At 34.4% G+C, this 18125-nt stretch overlaps 1 protein-coding gene across 4 annotated transcripts; it reads left to right on the top strand.

The window, feature by feature from the left end:
• Nucleotides 1-5796: 5796 nt before the first annotated feature.
• LOC114392334 (protein cornichon homolog 1-like) lies at nucleotides 5797-18125 on the top strand. Of its 4 annotated transcripts, none has more exons than XM_028353433.1 (6): nucleotides 5797-6085; nucleotides 6266-6387; nucleotides 6934-7254; nucleotides 7365-7546; nucleotides 9078-9200; nucleotides 14875-15492. In XM_028353433.1, the coding sequence occupies exons 3-6, from the start codon at nucleotides 7177-7179 to the stop codon at nucleotides 14987-14989; spliced, it is 498 nt and encodes a 165-aa protein (XP_028209234.1). In that variant the 5' UTR covers nucleotides 5797-6085; nucleotides 6266-6387; nucleotides 6934-7176; the 3' UTR covers nucleotides 14990-15492. The 4 variants fall into 4 exon arrangements, with proteins under 4 accessions (XP_028209234.1, XP_028209226.1, XP_028209253.1 ...); XM_028353452.1 differs by lacking the exons at nucleotides 6266-6387; nucleotides 14875-15492 and adding exons at nucleotides 15513-15616; nucleotides 17790-18125 and having other exon boundaries at nucleotides 5800-6085; XM_028353425.1 differs by lacking the exon at nucleotides 6266-6387.

The raw sequence follows: 18125 nt of genomic DNA, 5'->3' as shown, positions 1-18125 counted from the left end.
TAAATTATTTGTATTTCTTCTTGTTATTTGAAATTGCTAATATTTGAATTTCAAGTGTGTGCCAAGCATGCACAAAAGGAATATATTATCTGGCAAGTCATTTTCGTACAAGTAGTGGAGACAAGGATTTTGTTGCAAAGATTGTACTATTGTCCCCTTTCTCTCTCCCCCCCCAAGTTGTCACGTCGCAAGAATTAACAATTGCGTGATAACGGAAAACTTTTGAGACACATAGATACCAAAACGAATATTTTGTTTAAGCCTATAAATAGAGAATCAAGGCAATGCAATTAACAACGAAGCATTCTGAAATTTTCCTAAGTGTTGAAACTTTATTGAAATTGTTGGACGATCTATATATTTGTGCTTAAAGAGTTATTCTTTGCTTAGCAAAGTTCTTTTGTAATTTGTGCTAAATTGTTTATCCTTTCCTTGAGAGTTAAATTTTTGTATTCATTCCAACTATTGTTTGGAAAGCCAAGAGTGACTTAGCGACAAAGAATACTTTGGTGCTCTTTAATCTCTAGGGGAGATTAAAGGTGTGTAAGTAGTATAAAACAAGTGTCTATACTATTTATTTTTAGCTTATTGTTGTTTTTCTTTTGTGCTCTCTCTTACACACCTTGGACGCATAAGTCTTTTTGCAAAACCTAGTTATGAAAACTATTTTAAGTTGTTGGACGATATCTGTTAAAATTTAGTTTTCTATGAAACTATTATTTTCAATAGTGAATGATCTTTTACTTATTGTGTTTTCTGAGTTTCTTGCGAAAACTATTTTAGAAAAACCACCATCTTTAAGAAATTTTTTTTAAGATTACATATACAATCTATTCAACCCCCTTCTAGTGTGTTTCAAATATTTCAATTGGCATTAGAGCTTGATGTCTTGGGTTGAGTACCTTATAGTATAGAGGAAGTAATGGTCCTACAAAAGATGGAAAACAAGGGACAAACTATAAATAGGCCACCACTCTTCAAGGGCATAAAATTTGACAATTGGAAACAAAGAATGATTGCATTCTTTAAATCATGCCATGTTGATATGCTAGACGTGGTATGTGACATCCTAGAATTGCTACCCGGAATTTTGTAAGTGTTACATTCAAATAATTATTTACATATATATATAAATTATTCAGTGTGTATATATATATATATATATTCTTGGTAGAAGTATGTACATTGGGGGAAAGATACACGGGTTAGACTAATTAACGAAGAGTAACCCATAACCGAACGGTTATAGATTAATTCACAATTAATTAGTCTAAAAATTATCGTTTTGCGTGCAACTTAAAATTTAACAAAACCAACCTCTGAACCACGCTCAGGGTCTCATTCTGAGCGTTTTGATATATATATATATATATATATATATATTCCCTACTTTCAAAAACGAGCCCCGACGGGTGCAGAGAAACGCGAAGAACTGGAACCAGAGAGGCGACACGCAAATCGAGGCAGGATTTCAGCATCCAAAAAGGTCCAAATTTTTTCTCCTTTGTGGCTGAGTATGAGGTCAAATCAAAGGAAAAAAGTGGGCCCTTTTTGCTCCATATAAAATAGGACATGTGGCATTGCTTTTTGAAAAAAAAAAAGAAAAAAATTTTTTTTTTATAAAAAGCCAAATCTTCTCTCTCTTCCTTCAGAAAAATTTCAGAAGCTTCTTCCTCCCTTCCACGTTGCTTTTTCTCTTCTTCTTCTCCACCATTGTTGCCTCCATTGAAGCTCCAAATTCCTCTTCCTTTCTACCCCAAATTGCAAGGAAAAGCCATTTTCGGAGTCTTGGAGTCTCCCTCTACTTCGTGGGGCTTTAAATTTCAGGTAAGGGTGGACTTCTTCTCACTTGAAATTTGTGGGTGTTGGGTTTTTGGGAGCTATGATGGGTAGTTCTACTAGGTTATTGTCTTAGGGTAGCTGTTTGTGAAGGAATTTGTTGAAATCATGCTAAACTTGACATGTTTGATGTAAAAAAAAACTACCCATGCTGATTTAGGGTTTAATAATGATGCTTTGTGATATATGTATGCTTAAAATATTGATAGAAAATTGGTAGAGAGGATGGGGAGAGTTAACTTAGAGTCAAATGTGAGAATGGTAGTGTTGTGGGTGAAAAAGTGTGAGATTTTGAAGGTTAGAAAAGCCAAATTTGGGGTTAGTTGAAATTGGAGTCTAAAGTGAGTTGATTCTAGTTTAGAATGTCCATTAGGACTTGTAGGAAAGCTTGGGCAGAGCAAATGAGAAAAATGAGTGACAAATGTGAAAGAAAAGAGCCATTTCTAGGATAAATTGGGTGTTGAGAGGTCAAATTTTGAATAGGTAGAGATTTCGCCTTAAAACCAGTTTGAGCAGGTCTAAATGAATGTTATAGACTTGATGAAGATGAGAGTTTACCCCAAAATTACCCAATTTTCATTTTCACCTTTCAAACCTTGAGAATTCACCAAATTGATGGGTTTTGGATACCTAGAACTTGATTTACCTTGATTTGAAGTTTGTTTTTGGCTTGAGTATGATTTATACATGATTTAGGACTTGTAGGATCCAATATGAGTAAAATTGGATGTATGGAAGTTGGATTTCGAAATCTGCAAAATTATGCAGAAAAAGTTGTTGAGTTGTGCAGCAAAACTGCTAAATTATGCAGAAAAATGGTTATGCAGCGCTAGTCACGGGAAAGGTAGTACATCTAGTGTTCTAGATATTTTCTAGCAGATCCCAACGGTCAAAATTTAGATTTCTGTATTAGGAACCTCCAGTAAAATTTTCAAGGCGATCCAATGGTTAACGAATCAGAACGAAGAGAATGTTACTGGGGTATGTGAGTAGGAAAAACTGTGGAATTTGAATGAGTTTTGTGCAGAGTTTTCTGCCTCCACTCTATTTTTCTTGGTTTAGAGTAGTTTCATGACAAATGAAATTGAATTGTTTGGATATTGAGAAAGCTTGGAGGGATGATGGGGACCCGGTGCTGAGAGGAACGAGGATAAGGGCTACGTAGGAGTGCATGAGCTCAATTTAAAGGTGGGCAACTGGGGATGGTGTGCTTATGCCTGACTTGTGGAAATGGGATAGCTAATTTGCGCCATCGCCCAATCGCCACCTAGTACCACATATGACGGGTGCCCCATAATCCAATAAGCTTGATGTGAGAAAACGTGGAAGAGTCAGTCTTCCTACTTTTGTTTGTTGACCACAGAGTGGTACCTGGAGATATGTCGCGGGGGTCAAGAGACCTTGGCGACGTCAGGTGGGGTGCTATTGCCCAAAACCAAGCTTGGCTAATCCCGACCCAACCCGGGCATACTCAGTCCGTGAGAACCTATGACGTACCTAAACAGGCGAGCTCTTGGCAGTCAACCAATAAAAGAACAAAGCCCACGAAGCAAGGAGGCTTGTGTGGCGACTAGCCAGCTATTTATCTTGGGTGTTATCTGAAAATTAGTCTCTGGTAATCGATTACCATTCGTGGGTAATCGATTACAGGGTTTAAAAATGGAGACAAGATGTTAAGTAGCTTCTGGTAATCGATTACCAATTGTGTATAATCGATTACACAGTGCTACCTGCTACTGGTAATCGATTACCATTTATGTGTAATCGATTACACAGTGTAATTTGTAGATTCCAATGTGCAAAGGCTGAGTAATTCATTTTTGGACACTGGTAATCGATTACCAGAGAGGAAATCCCTTGAAAAATACATTTTGACTATGCATAGCCGTTATGGAACGCATTGTACGGTTACCTGTGTAGTTAGATTTCTTGTGAAAGAGTCTACTCTCTTTCTTTCATCTCTTGTAGATCGCGATGGTAGCGTAGTTGATCCATGATCGCGTTGTGATGGAGTGCCTAGAGGGTGTTTGGGAGACCCTCGAAGGCAATGAGAGGTGCCGATTCCGTGGCACAATTTGACTCACTGCTACTTCATTAGTACATTCGGAGGAACTCGCACGCACACTTCAGCAGCTTGTGGGGTGGATACTACCTACACCTACTCCATATCGACTAGTTGAGCCGGTCCAAGTGATAGAGGTGTCATCCTCTGAAGAAGATCTTGAAGAGGATCCAGAGGAATTACCTCCTGAACCTGCTATGGACGCCCTTGACTTACTTGAGGATGATGAAGATCCGCTCCCTGATGTTGATTCCCCAGAGGATATTATGTCAACATCTGAGGCAGACTCTACAGAGGAGAGTGGCCCTGGAGGGACAACGATTAGTGACGACTCTTCATCATAGCAGACGGCTCCTTAGACTAGGCGTACATACTTTTTGTGGGTGGGTGTATCTAGCTCAGACTACTAGGTTTACTCTTTTGATTTTTGGGTGGGTAGACCTATTGTATAAAATTTTTGATGATTGTATATAATGTGGCTGAAGCCACCACAGTTGTTACCTATGCTCTGGATGTCACTATGTTATTTTGCAAATTCTCATATTTTGGACAGTTTTAGATGATAAAAATAATTGTTTGATCTTGTTATTTGAAAAGGAAATGTTAACGAATTTTATTTGAAAAGAGTTTACCGACCGCATCTTATTATCTTTCACGTGACGATCTAAAATGATGACTGGTATATTTTTAAAAGAGAAAAATAGTTTGGAGGTTATGAATGATCAGAAAGAAATGAATCCGAATAGAGTTGTGAACTGACCATTCAGGACTCTATAGTGATAATTTCCCTTCTGAATTTAATTACCGTGAAATGAATAACAGTGCGGAAAAAAAAGAGAGAAAAGAAAAAAAAAATTCCCATGGTTTCTGCTATTTAATTTATTACTATTAAACCAGTCATTATTTAGGGACGCCACATGGTAGAAAATGGGAATCACATCCTATATGATGAAAAGTAGAACGAGGTCCCTAGAAGTAGATGGACTAATGAGCAGGAGCAGATATACTTATTGAAATCAAGAGCAAGAAACTTTATCATGTGTGCCCTGATTGAAGAGGAGTACACAATAATCCATAAATTCAAGAGTGCAAAGCAAATAGGGTCACTCTTACATTAACATATGAGGGTTCCACTAAGGTAAAACGTAATAAACTTAGTTAGCTTACTAGACACTAAGATGTTTAGTATGGAAGAAAATGAAGACACACAAAGTATGTTTAGACTATGCCAAGGTTGGATGATGCTAAAGAAATGAAGACACCAATGCATCCAACAACACTACTTGGATTGAACGAAGAATCAAAGAAGTCAACAACACCTTATACAAAGGAATGATATGATCACTCCTATACCTCACAACGTCTAGACATGACATCATGTTTAGTGGATGCCTACGTGCCATATTCTAAAAGGATCTAAGGGAAGTACATTTAATTGATATGAAAAGGATTTTTAGATATCTCATTGGTACAACTACTCTTGGTTTGTGTTTTAAAAAGAAGAAAGATTTTAGATTAGTTGATTACTGTGACATTGATTATGCGATAGATAGAATTGAAAGAAAAAGAACAAGTGAAAGAAAAAACAGAGTATATCTCATTTGCAAGTTGTTGTTCTCAATTGCTTTGGATCAAGCATCAACTTGAAGATTACAGTATATATGAAAGTGGCATTCCTATACTGTGTGATTACAATATTTATGAACAAGCTTGGAATAAAATTTATAAAGGAATGATTAATTGTCTAAGTGTTGAGCTCATATTGACCTAGCGTCTAAAGGACACATCGTCCAATGGCAACTTAGTTAGTGCATTACATGTGCTTCTTAACGATTAGCGCCCAACATATGGATAATTTTACTCTAAAAGTAGGCTTAATACTCAATTTGCTCCCTTAGTTTATTTTAAGTGCTCAATTAGGTCCCTTAGTTTTGAGTATGAAATTGGGTCCTTTTGTCTTTTGAGTATGCAACAAAAAATCTCTCTCAGTCAATGGCGCAGAGGCACCATCGGAGCCCAACGCATCGAAGCAATAAAGATCGCCGGTGCTCCCGTTGGAGGTGGGCATGTGTGTCATGTGCCAGTGGAGGGACAATAAGTACCAACCCATCAAAGTCATCAAACGCCACAAGGTTCCCAGCACCATCCCCGACGATTACGGGTATTATGTCCATTACACCGAGTGTAAGACCCCTCATCCTTCGAATTTTCGTTCTCTCCCTCAATTTGAATGAATTAGTGAACAACTGGGGTTTTGGTTTCAAGGATTGGTTGGTTGCATAGTTATATTTTTACTCTTTATTTTTGCAATCAATAAGAGGCTTGATGAGTGGGCGAAGCTTGACCAATTTGATCTTAATTTAGTGGAGGCTGTTCTTGATGAGAAAGTGGAGGAGAAGATAATGATTATATTTTCTCCAAATTGCACGACAACATTGTTTGAAAGCATGCTCAAAGAGGTCCAATTGACGTAGTTGTCATACAAGGTTTGTAGGGCCTATAAGGTTGTTGATGACGAGGGTTGTTCACTGGTTTTAAAATTATATTTATTTTATTTTCTAAATTTAAAAATAATGAAAAAATATAATTGTGATTTGAAACAACCACTATTTAACAACCACCGAGATTCATTACCTAATAGACATCTATTCCATTTGACATAAATGACCCAATTGGGTAAAAATAGAAAATAAAATTTAGCATGTAAAATAAACTAAGGGACCAAATTAAATATTAAAAATAATGTAAAAAAAGAAAGAGATGTTGAATGTAATTGAAGCAAATCATATTAGAGTCCTTGTAATTTATTCTTTTTTTTACTATAACCAACATTTATTGGAAAAAGAAACTCCAAAGATTTGGGACCAAAAATGATTAGCAGTAACCATTGAATAAGTTCAATCAACCCTTCAATTAACTCTACGTTAATCTCTCCAACAGTCCTTGAAGTCGAGGGTGTTGCTCCCTTTCTAGTTTCTACCACGTTTTTTTACCTCTTTTTTATTTTTTCAAAATCACGGTTACATATGCAGGAATGTGGAAGGGTGAAGAGGTGAACGCTTGCAACTTTACTCTTACTTTTTCAACAGGCGAGGAGGCGAACAAAGAATCCGTGAAAAGATTCATGCACTCCAACTCGCCCACACTCTTTTCCCAACTCGTCACTCTCACAACATAATCCTCACTTTTTGAAATTTCAAATCGGTTCGGTTCGGTTTCTAACATACCTTCACAAAACCCTACTTTGCTCCGCTCCTTCTTTTCTCACTCAGTAAATGGGTTGGAATCTCCTCTTCTGGCTCGTCATTTGTTTCCCTGCCAACATTGCCCTTCTCGCCTCCACTTTCTACCAGGTCTTCTTCTATTCCATTTTCCCTTTTACTTTTCACTCTTTTTTTTTTTTCTCAATACGACTATTTTTTTAATTATTGTGATTTTTTGTTGTTGTTGTTGGGGGTTTAAGGTTTTGATCCTGTCGGATTTGGAATCTGATTACATCAACCCGTTCGACGCGGCGTCGCGGATTAACTACTTCGTCCTCCCGGAGTACGTTGGGCAGGGAGCGCTGTGTGCCCTCTGCCTCTTCACTGGCCACTGGTTCATGTTTTTGCTCACTGTTCCTGTTACTTGCTATCATCTCAGGCTGTAAGTTATTTTTATTTTTTTTAATGGCATTGTGTAAAGTACTTCTCCCCTCATCCAACATGATCTCAGACCTCCCTAGTCATAATTGTATTTAACAACTTTGTCAATCATCATATGTTTTTTTTTTTTCCTTGGCCCTTCCATATCTCAATAGATATATTACCCAGTCCTATTGCTATGCCATTATTCATCCTCTTCAATGCTTCTGTTACCTCAGATTTCCAAGTTCTATGATAGAAGTTATAGTTTTGGTCCTCCTCTCTAGTGTTTAGCCTACCAGAGTACAATATAATGTCGTGTCCTTTAAATAGCTTGTAAAAGTAACTCTTTCACCTTTCTTGATTTCTTGTTTTCTGACTAGATTTTATCTCCTCATCATCCTTAATGAGATTCCCTTGGTTCAACTCTCTTGCCTTTACCTTTAGAAACTTGCAGTGTTGTTAAATAACTGCTATGGCCCCGCCATGGTGGAATGGTGTGGTGGAGTTTTGGCCAACTGCCATAGGCAATTTGTAGGCGGTGCCATAAGGTGCAAGCATGTTTATATGGCGGAATTTTGGCCTTCTGCCATCCACCATTGAGAACACTGGAAACCTGTAGTAGATTCTTCTTAAAAGAAAGATTTCATTTCATGATGAAGTTTTTTTCTTCTTTTTGGAAACTATTATTTTTAACTTCTGAAAAAGTATTAAAGCAGTTTTTCTTGAGTTGTTTCTTTTTTTTTTTTTAAGTTGCATAATTTTTAATTGGGGCAAATGCTTCTTCATAATGAGGGCCATAGGTGTAACCAACTGGCTCCACATAAGTAATTTTAACTAATCTGTGTTTGGCCCAAGCTCAGTATCCTAACATAAAGCCATTGTAAACATTTTTCAATACTTAGATATTTTAGCTGTTTATTATCAAAATTCTTTCACTCACCAAAGAGATTGAGAAAGACACAAATATATTGAATATTGTATTCCTACTATAGGCTGGCAATCAACATGAAATTATTTGTTAATCCTTTCATTATACTGTTTGGATCTGGAGGTTTTTATTGAAACTGCATTCAGTCTGATTCTTTTTTATCCTTATTAACTGCTGGATACTTTAGACAAATAAGATGGAATTCTTTAAACTCTCTGTTTGGCTTTGAGGTTTATTTTTATTTTTTGGCATTATAGTTTTCTAGTTTATGTTCTTGAGCTATTAATTTATTAACCTTAATAGTTGTGTGAGGGAAATATGTTGCTATTAGTTTGTTAACCTTGTTTATTGGTTTTGTAAAGTGAAACGAATGCGTGATGCCATGATCCATGCCACATGACCCGGTTACTTTCATGTTTAAAAGTTTTACAACTTGTATATCCAAATGTTGAATTATTTTGGGGGTGATATACATATTGGATAGGAAATGTCAAGTGTCAACAACAGTATTTTTGAGTATATTGAGTTTATGTTTGTCCTTGTTTCATACTTTCATTTGGGCTCTTGTCATTTAAATGTGTTTATGTTTTTTTGTCATGATTATTCCATTTCCATGTTTCAGGTATGTGAAAAGAGAACATCTTATTGATGTTACTGAAGTGTTTAGGGTACTTAATGCTGAGAAGAAATATCGGATAGCAAAACTTGCTTTATACTTAACGGTTCTCATTGTTACTATCTTCAGGTTTGTCACACCCTTACAATAGAGCATGCTTATCTACTGTGCATTAGCTTGGATGGTCTTATTGCTTAACATTATATCTATTTCGTTTTTCTAATTAAGGCCTTCCATTAGGATTCTTGCTGCAGGAAGAGTAATATTCTACAATATTTTTTTCCTCTTTAATTCTCTTGGTCTCCAATATTGATTTAAATGAGTGAATTTTTGTCAAGTGACCTTGATTCATTGATATTTACTTTTGAAATTGTAATTGTTTTTGTGTCATACACAAGGTTATCAAACTCGAGAGTTTACGTAAACTCGTGAGAATTTCATAGACTCGACTTGTAGACTTAGCTCGTAGATTCGTAAGAGTTCACTTCATATAAAAATAAGGTTTAATTACTAATTTAGTCCTTATAGTTTTAAAGTGGGTTTTTTAGTCCCTGTAGTTTACATGTTAATTCTCTTTTAGTTCCTATAATTTGAAAGTGGTTTTCTTAAAGTGATTTTTTTAGTTTTTATAATTTGCATTTTAATTCTCTTTTAGTTCCTATAACTTGACAGTGATTTTTTTAGTCCTTATACTTTATACTTTAATTCCCTTTTAGTCCTTATCATCAAAATATGATTAATATTATCAATTACAATTAACTACAAAATATTAACAAGTAATTCATAACTAATTTATTTCAAGATAATTTGTAATAAAAAAATAGTTGATAATTTATAACTAATTTGTAGCTAATTATTTTTAAATATATTTTTTTTGTAGTAAGGACTAAAAGATAATTAAAATAAAAATTTTAGAAACTAAAAAAATTACTTTCAAACTATAGGGACTAAAAGATTATTAAAATACAAACTATAAAGGCTAAAAAAACCACTTTTAAACTAGGGACTAAAAGAGAATTAAAATGTAAACTATAGGGACTAAAAAACCACTTTCAAATTATAGGAACTAAAAAGTACGAATCGTGAAACTATAGAGATCAAATGAGTAATTTAACCTAAAAATGATAACAAAATATTTATAAATAACATATCAATTAAATATTTTAACAATATAATAAATTAAAATAGTAAATCATAAATTTCACAATACTTAAATAGTAATTGTTACTAGATAGTAACTTGCAGATGTTATAGTAGTGATAAATCATTCCCATCGAGGGTTTGATGTTATTAGAGAACAAGAGTTTGATGTTATTAGAGAACAAGAGTTTGATGTTATTAAATGTGAGAATTTTTTTATTTGGGAGCAACACACTAAATGAAGGTATGTTGAACACTAAACAAACAGAAAACAATTCAAAATGACTTATATTTTGGTCTAATTTTTTTAACTCGCTGACTCGTTGACTCGGTGGTAAATTCGAGAGTCTATCGAGTTACTTAAAGTTTATAGAGTCTATCCAGAATTTACTGAAAAGAGAGTTTATCCAGAATTTACTGAAAAGAGAGTTTATACACGAGTAAACTCGCAGAGGGTAAGTGAATTTGTAAATTCATAAGAGTTAGCGAATTAACTCAAGAGTTTGATAACCTTGATCATACATACACATAAGCTTACACGTGAGAATGCTTGGGTTCCTTGTCTACATGTGTTATGTGACCTAAATAAATCTTCAAAGTATTTTGTCCTCCAAAATCGAAATTTGAAAAATATAGAACATACCAAATGTAATTATGCAAGTTAAAAGGATTTGATCCTTTTAAGAAAAAAAGGATTATGGATTTGTTGCATATTAATATAATCATATTCTTTTAAAATAATTATTTGACATATTATTAATTATTTACTTGCTTTTGGAAAAATAACTTCTACAATTCTGGTTCACCAAATTCTTTTTATCGGATTAAATTGAAAAGATCATACTTCTATTTCATGGGAGTGCCATCCTTTTTTGATGATTGGCATCATTCCACTTGTTGTTTTTATGTTTTGAATAATAAGTTATCATATCCTGGTTTTTTCTTTCCTCTTTTCTACCTAATAAAATGGCTTTTCCCAGGTGGAAGAGCATCATTCTACTTCATTTTTATTGTTGTATATTTGATTCTCATTGAAGAATCAACCAATTTCCATTGTTAGTTAATAAATTCTATGTCATGAACCAAGAAACAAAATGAGAATTTAGAGAGACAAAAATAGAGAATAAAGAAAGAGAAAGAATATTGCCCGTGTAGTGAATTCCAGCTATATGTCTTCCCCTCAATGTTTCATCCCACTTGATAGCTTCTCCATCATCATCCAACTATTCACCCCCTGCTAGAATTGTCACCTACAAGCTCTTTTCTGGGCATTGGTTCATTAGAATAGACAGTTGGCCGCAGTGTAAATACTGACCTTTCTTTAGTCAAGCATATTCCTCATATGGAAGCTGCTTTGTTCCCCTGTTTCCAACAGAAATGAACTACCCAATGCTCATTGTGTTGGGGGGGGGGCCATACCCTACTGGGAAACTCCCCTCTGATGAGTTGTTTGGGCCCATTGTACTTCTTTTATTGCCGTTTGACAACTATCCATAATCTAAATTGGTTGGATCCATTAGGTTTGTGAGAATGAATGGACCACTTTTTGGTGATGATTTCCTTTTCTAATAGATGCCATAAGCATGTATTAGAGTATTGTAATAGAGTTGCAGTTATTCAACTCACTCTTGGGGAGTTTACTCTAGTTAATATTAGTATGTTAGTTGGCTGAGTTAGTTAGAGTTAGTTAATGACAGCTGTTGACAGCTGTCATAACTAACTGTCTAGCCTATATAATTAAAATTGTAATCCTCAATTCAGTTGGCCAATAGTATTTTCATCTTCTCTTTTCTAAGCTTTTCTTTTCTCTCAAATATTCTCTCTTTAGAATTCTGTTAGCTTGAGTCCAGGCCTCGAGATTGGTGATTTGACCCAACAATTTTTGCACATAGCTGACAGCTCCTCATCCACCATGGTGATACTTTGTTGCCCCACAGCTCCTCCTTGATGCCCTTGGTCAGATTGTTGACTTCAGTCACTTGCTTCGGATCTTGTCTCGGACAGTCGGACCTCTCAAGAAGTAATCCAGAAGCTAAACTTTGGCCACCTCAGCCCTTTTGCCTCAAGGTGGATAATCACTCATGCACTGATCCTAAAATACACTCCTCAAATCACTGTTAGCTGCTTCTAAGAAATTTTGGGAGACTTCTTGGCTTCTTGTGAAAGAACTGTGTTAAGACCTCACAACAATTAGAGATATGACTTATGTAGTCCCTATAGGGCTTAGACGGTTCTCACCTTACAAGTTGGTTTTCTTAGATTGAGTTAGACCCTAACCCAAGTTCTAAGATGGTATCAGAGCTTATCCTAGATTCTTTATTGGGCAACCTGTATTTGTTTATGTTCTAGATCTCTATTCCTAGGTGTGAGGAGGTGTTGTTATTGAGCCACATGCACTTGTTCATGCTCTAGATGGTCATGGGTATGAGGGTGTGTTGAGATCTCACATTGACTAGAAATATGACCAATGTAGACCTTATAAATCTTAGCCAATCTTCATCTTATAAGCCACTTTTGTGGGGTTGAGTTAGGTCATGAGCCCAAATTCTAAGAAACTGAAACCAGAGAACCATTTTGCTGTCCTAGTTGATGAAGGCTAATTGTATCTTCTCTGCTGCTTTTGCTATCTAACCAAGTGAATTTTTCCATAAAAAAACAGGGTAGTTCCACCTTGCCTCTTATTGAATCTTCCCCATACCCAGTTCTTCAGAATTAAAATTGTCTGTTGCATTTTACGCCAGATTCTTATTCCCTTGGAGTGACACTGACACCTAATTGTGTGACTGACGTGCCTTGGTCTCCTTTGTCTCCCATCTTGGGCCATGTTCCACTTCCCCAGCATCAGTTTAATCTCATTGATGCCATCCAACATCTTGATCTTTTTTATATTTGTTTCCAAGGATCGCAGCTGAACTCTTTGTTAACTGGTTATCTTCTCCAAGGCTTCAATGTGAATTCTTCATCTCCCTGAATTGTGGATATGGTAGGTTAGACCAATACAAACTCAGAAACAGAATGTGAGAATTTAGAGAGATGCACAAAGAAAAAAATAAAGAGAAGGATGTTGAATGACAATAAAGAAAAGTTTAGAATTCTCCTCTAAGGTTTTCTTTTAATTAACGGTTTCCCCTTAATACAATGGAGCTAATGCTCAGTTCCCAAATGCTGACAAATCTAAATCTCTTTCCCTTCTATCCCTCCCAAGCCCTTGCCTTCCTATTCTAACCACCTAATTTTAATTATACTCTGTTTCTAACTCTATAACTTCCTGAATCCTATCAAAGTATAAGTGAAATTTAAATGAAAGGAAATATGATAGGTCAGTTAGTTAGGTTGTGTTTGTTTCAAGGTATCAAAAAGGAATCATGGGAAAGTGAACATGGGAATATCACATTCTCTCATGGGAATATCCCATCATTCAAAAAGGAATTGTTTATTCCCAGGAATAGTGTTTCCTATTCCCATGATTGAATGTGGGTTTCTTTATATTCCCATGGGAATGTAAGTTATTTTCTACAATAACTACCTAGCCCCATTCCATTCTTTCACTTCTTACACTTTATTTTTTATTTTTTAATTAAATATTTTTTTTTTCTGAAATTACTTAAGGCCAACCAAACATGTTCATGGGGCCGAATAAAAAAAATACACTCTGAATAATAAAAAAAAATGTTTGTTGGAATAATATTCTTAGGATTGTGATTCGTGAGAGTACATATTATACCTTTGTCCTTAAAACAAACACCCCTTTAGTTAAGTTAGTAATTAGTTAGTTAGGTTTGAGGTTATGTTGAAAGAAAGGGAATGGGCCTGCAACTGATTAGGTTAGGCCTATTCAGGGTGGGTTTATGTTATACCAGTAGCTGCCTCTAAATAGGAAGAGGAATTGAGAAAAACTAATTTATACTACAATAAATACTCCAGCAAAAGAAAAAAAAGAAGAAATTCTTGATAAATAATAAGTCACAATTTACGCACAAAATTACCATCAATCTAGGAGCAATAACAACAAAGTCAAAAAATTGAAAGAGCATGGTATTATTAACAGAAAAAGAACAAAATAAATTAGATAAAAATTAGTAGAATGTGAATGGGGGAGTTTAAAGGAAGAAGAAAGAACAGAACGCCGAAAAAAAGAAGTCCTATAGAACAAAGGTTGAAAAAGAGGTAACCTTTTGTGGAATGGTTAAGGAAGAAGGGTTTAAAATCCTATTATGTTTCTGAAGCAAAAAATGCATTAGAAAATCGTGGAGAAATCACAAAAATCGTGGAGAAATCACAATGTTATTTCTGGGGTAAAAATGGGTGTTTGAAGCCTATATCATAGTAGTCCTGCTATAACATGTGAAAAGCTGCTATTGAAGACTGATACGCAATTTGAATCTCATAGCAGCCCTGGGCGACTCCGCTTGATTACTCCTGTATAGTGTGTTATTGACTACTATGGTACTCCATGGTTAACCTAATAGTTTATATAGGACATGAATCCGTTTGTTTTGCTTAGGCCTACCTTGGAGTCTGTAATTAATTATTTCTCCGACACTAATTGGGGCTCTTGTTGTGGATCTCTACAAACATACATTTATGTTTTATTTTAATTGAAAATTCTGGTCCCTGAGATAGCTAAGTTGGTAGAGTTGTGGTTTGTAACGACTGTGTGCAGGTTGAAATCTCACTATGTGTTCTCCTTACTTTTCCAACTCCTTTCCATCTCTCCTTCATGGGTCTCCCTGTGCGCTACCCCCAGGACCCACCTTTGCGGTAGATCCTCCCCTTGATCTGTGGAAAAAAAAAAAAAAGAGATGAGAACCTTGAATTCTCCTAATTGCTAAATGTATTTTGGTTATAAGCATGTTGCTAATATATTGGAAAGCAAGATAGCTTTTTATAATTAATCAAAACAATAAACATTTGTCTGTGTGTGTGTGTTTATTTTATCGGGACCATTGTATCCTCCTATTTGTTGACTTTTAGAATTTCCTTGACACAAGAAATAAGTTAGGGTTTTCTGTGTCTATCTATCTTGTTATCTTTTTGTTATAAACCACTCCAGTCAATATTATGCCAAAGAAATTTAAATATGTTTTCACTTGCCCTGACTTAAAATTGGAATGCTTTTCCTCCTTTTTGCTCTTATGGTGTTTTCTTAAATTTTCCTTCCCTTGGGAAAATAAAATGGACAATTTCCCTTCGGGTATCTGAAATATTCTACGCTTATTCTTGCAAGCTTCATTCTTCATGGCTAAATTTTTAACTCCCCCAACCTGAAGGTAAACTTTTCTACCAACTTTCTATTTGCAGGCTTACATTAACCGCCGTCTACTATTTAGGCATCGAAGACGATGAAGACATAGGAAACCTTTGGTAACCCACAACATGTGCAGTATGAGTGTATGACACTCTGGGTAAGTTGCTGGGAGGGTCCCCTTTTTGGTGGGAATTTGTGACTTAATCTGTACCATTAGTTGTACAGAAATAGAAATGTTAGTCATTAATTTGAATGAAAGATTGCGAACTCGTGTATCCCCATTGTTTGATAGTCTTTTTTTCACTTGAAATAGCTTGTTGCACGAATCTATTCTTTGAACATTTTTGTTTTCCTGGGGATACGTGTCTTCCTTACAGCAAAATTTTAGCGGCTAACTTGTGAACATTTTTGTTTTCCTCTCAACTTTTTCTTTCTTTCTTTCTTTTTCACCCAATTCTTTCTCTGATTGTTTTCAATTCTTCTATTTCTTTTAATTTTTTATGTTTTTTCCTTTTTACATTTTTTCTTTTCTCTTTTGAGTTTTACATTTTTTTAAATAGTCAAATTCATCTCTAAAAGTGTAATGCTATGATAAATTGGTTCTTGAAATATAAAAAATATAAATTTAGGCTTTGAATGTGAAAAAAGTGACAAATCAATTTAGTTGTTAAATTTATGAGATCATTTTGTCATTAATTTATAACATTCAATAATTAAATTGATGGTAAATTATATTTTTTGAGGAATAATTTTAAGTTACTAAGTTTAGGATTTAATTTTGAATTGTTTGTGAAACTAATTTGTTGTATGTTTTATATATTCAAGGATTAAATTTGGATTTTTTTTATCTCTAGAGATAAATTTGTCACTGTGTCAACTTTTTTTGACTATTTATCCTTTTCTTTTTTTTATATTTTTTCTTTCTCAACTATTTTTCATTTTTTCTCCTTATATTTGCTTTTTTTTCTTCTTTTTTTGTTTTTTTCCTTTTTATGTTTCTTTCTTCTCTTTTTATTTTTTCACTCTTTTTTTTCCTTAAGATTTAAGGCAATTGCATATCCAAGATTTTACAATATTTTTTTTACATTGAAATTCTATGAAATCATTTTTACTAAAAAAAAAATTGTATAAAATAATTTCATAAATGAATATTTAGTTGAACAATAGTTATACATGAAGTTAACAATTTTAAATTAAAAATGACTTTAATACTAATTAGTTAATGGATAAAAAAACATTTGTATTTAACATAACTACATATTTGACTTAATTATATATACTTTTAAATATTATAAATCATTCTTGCTTAGAAATCAAATAAAGTAATTTTATAAATAAATATTTTGTTATATATATAATATTTATATTAAGATGTCGAAATTTTTATATCGAACATTAATTATTAAGGAGGTTTAGTTGGTTAAGTAAATGCATGAGTTATTTAAATTCTTTTGAGTTATTTAATTCTTTTAACTGTTTTTTATTCCTATGGATAAAATAAAATACTAAAATTAATTAAAATCCAATTAGTTATTATATTTCTTCTCATGGGATGAAGATAATACTAAGCACTTTTTTTTGTGATCAATATTAAACACCTACACCAACACATCTTTACATAAGTGCTGATGAAATATCAACTGTCCACTTGAGATCAATACTAAACACTATAACTAACTACGTTTTCTCTGTTTGAAAACTCTCAATTTTTTTGACATTTTGAAGAATTTAATTAGCTAAATATGTTTGTTTTTATGAAAATATTTAATTTTATAAACAAGTGTATTTTAAATATGCGTCAAAACGGGAAAGACCTGTGATGCACTGGTACCTTATTAGTTTTATTTAACGTTGAGAGATGATTTCAGTGGTACATGTTATTTAGATGTTCAACAAACCAAACCTCTATTTTTGTCCTCAAAAGATTTCAAGAGCAATAATTTGGTCGTCGTTGGCATGTGAGTAGTTTCTCTTTAATGAGACCAAATTGATGTCATTTGCTAACCAAAAGTCACTATTTGATTTGAATCATAGAACTTCGTGTACCCACAATTTTTCGTGGCTATTTGGGGCTTCGTGTGCTAATCGTGGTAAGTTTGTTTGGCTTCAAAATGCCAAATGGCTAAAGCTTCCTGCATCCCATGTGTTCGGAAATGTAAAGTTTACATTCCAGTTACCCATCATAACCAATCTGCATCGTCACCCAACATCGCCACTAACTGCCCTCATCGCACAATTACATTATGTTCATTGGTATGCGTTTTATGTTCATTGGTGAATCTGATTGTGGTGTTTATTTGTGTTATGTTGTGGAACAATTACGTCGTCAGCATCGGAGAAATCACTGACGACGGCGGCACATGTCGAAGAGTGACAAGAGGAGCCATGGGATGGGAGACTCCAGGAGGAGGGAGACAAAGTTTTGATGTGGGAAGGTGCACAATAAAATTATGCACATAGATTAATCTGAAAGCCAATGATAGTGATCCACAAAGATCACTTACCCTCATGGTCCACCTTAGACGCAGTTTTTTTTTTTTTTTTTTTGGAGTCCTCATTTTTCATATTATGCTTAGAAGCTTGAAGTCATAGAGAAAATAACTTGTGTATTCTTTTTACATCTCTTGCAACGCCTCCACTGAGTTATCATTAAAAGTGTTCAGGAA

Source organism: Glycine soja, chromosome 2 (assembly GCF_004193775.1).
Source record: "Glycine soja cultivar W05 chromosome 2, ASM419377v2, whole genome shotgun sequence".
Taxonomy (NCBI): Eukaryota; Viridiplantae; Streptophyta; class Magnoliopsida; order Fabales; family Fabaceae; genus Glycine; species Glycine soja.
The sequence above is the reverse complement of the archived record's forward strand: the minus strand, read 5'-3'. Positions and strand labels throughout refer to the sequence as shown.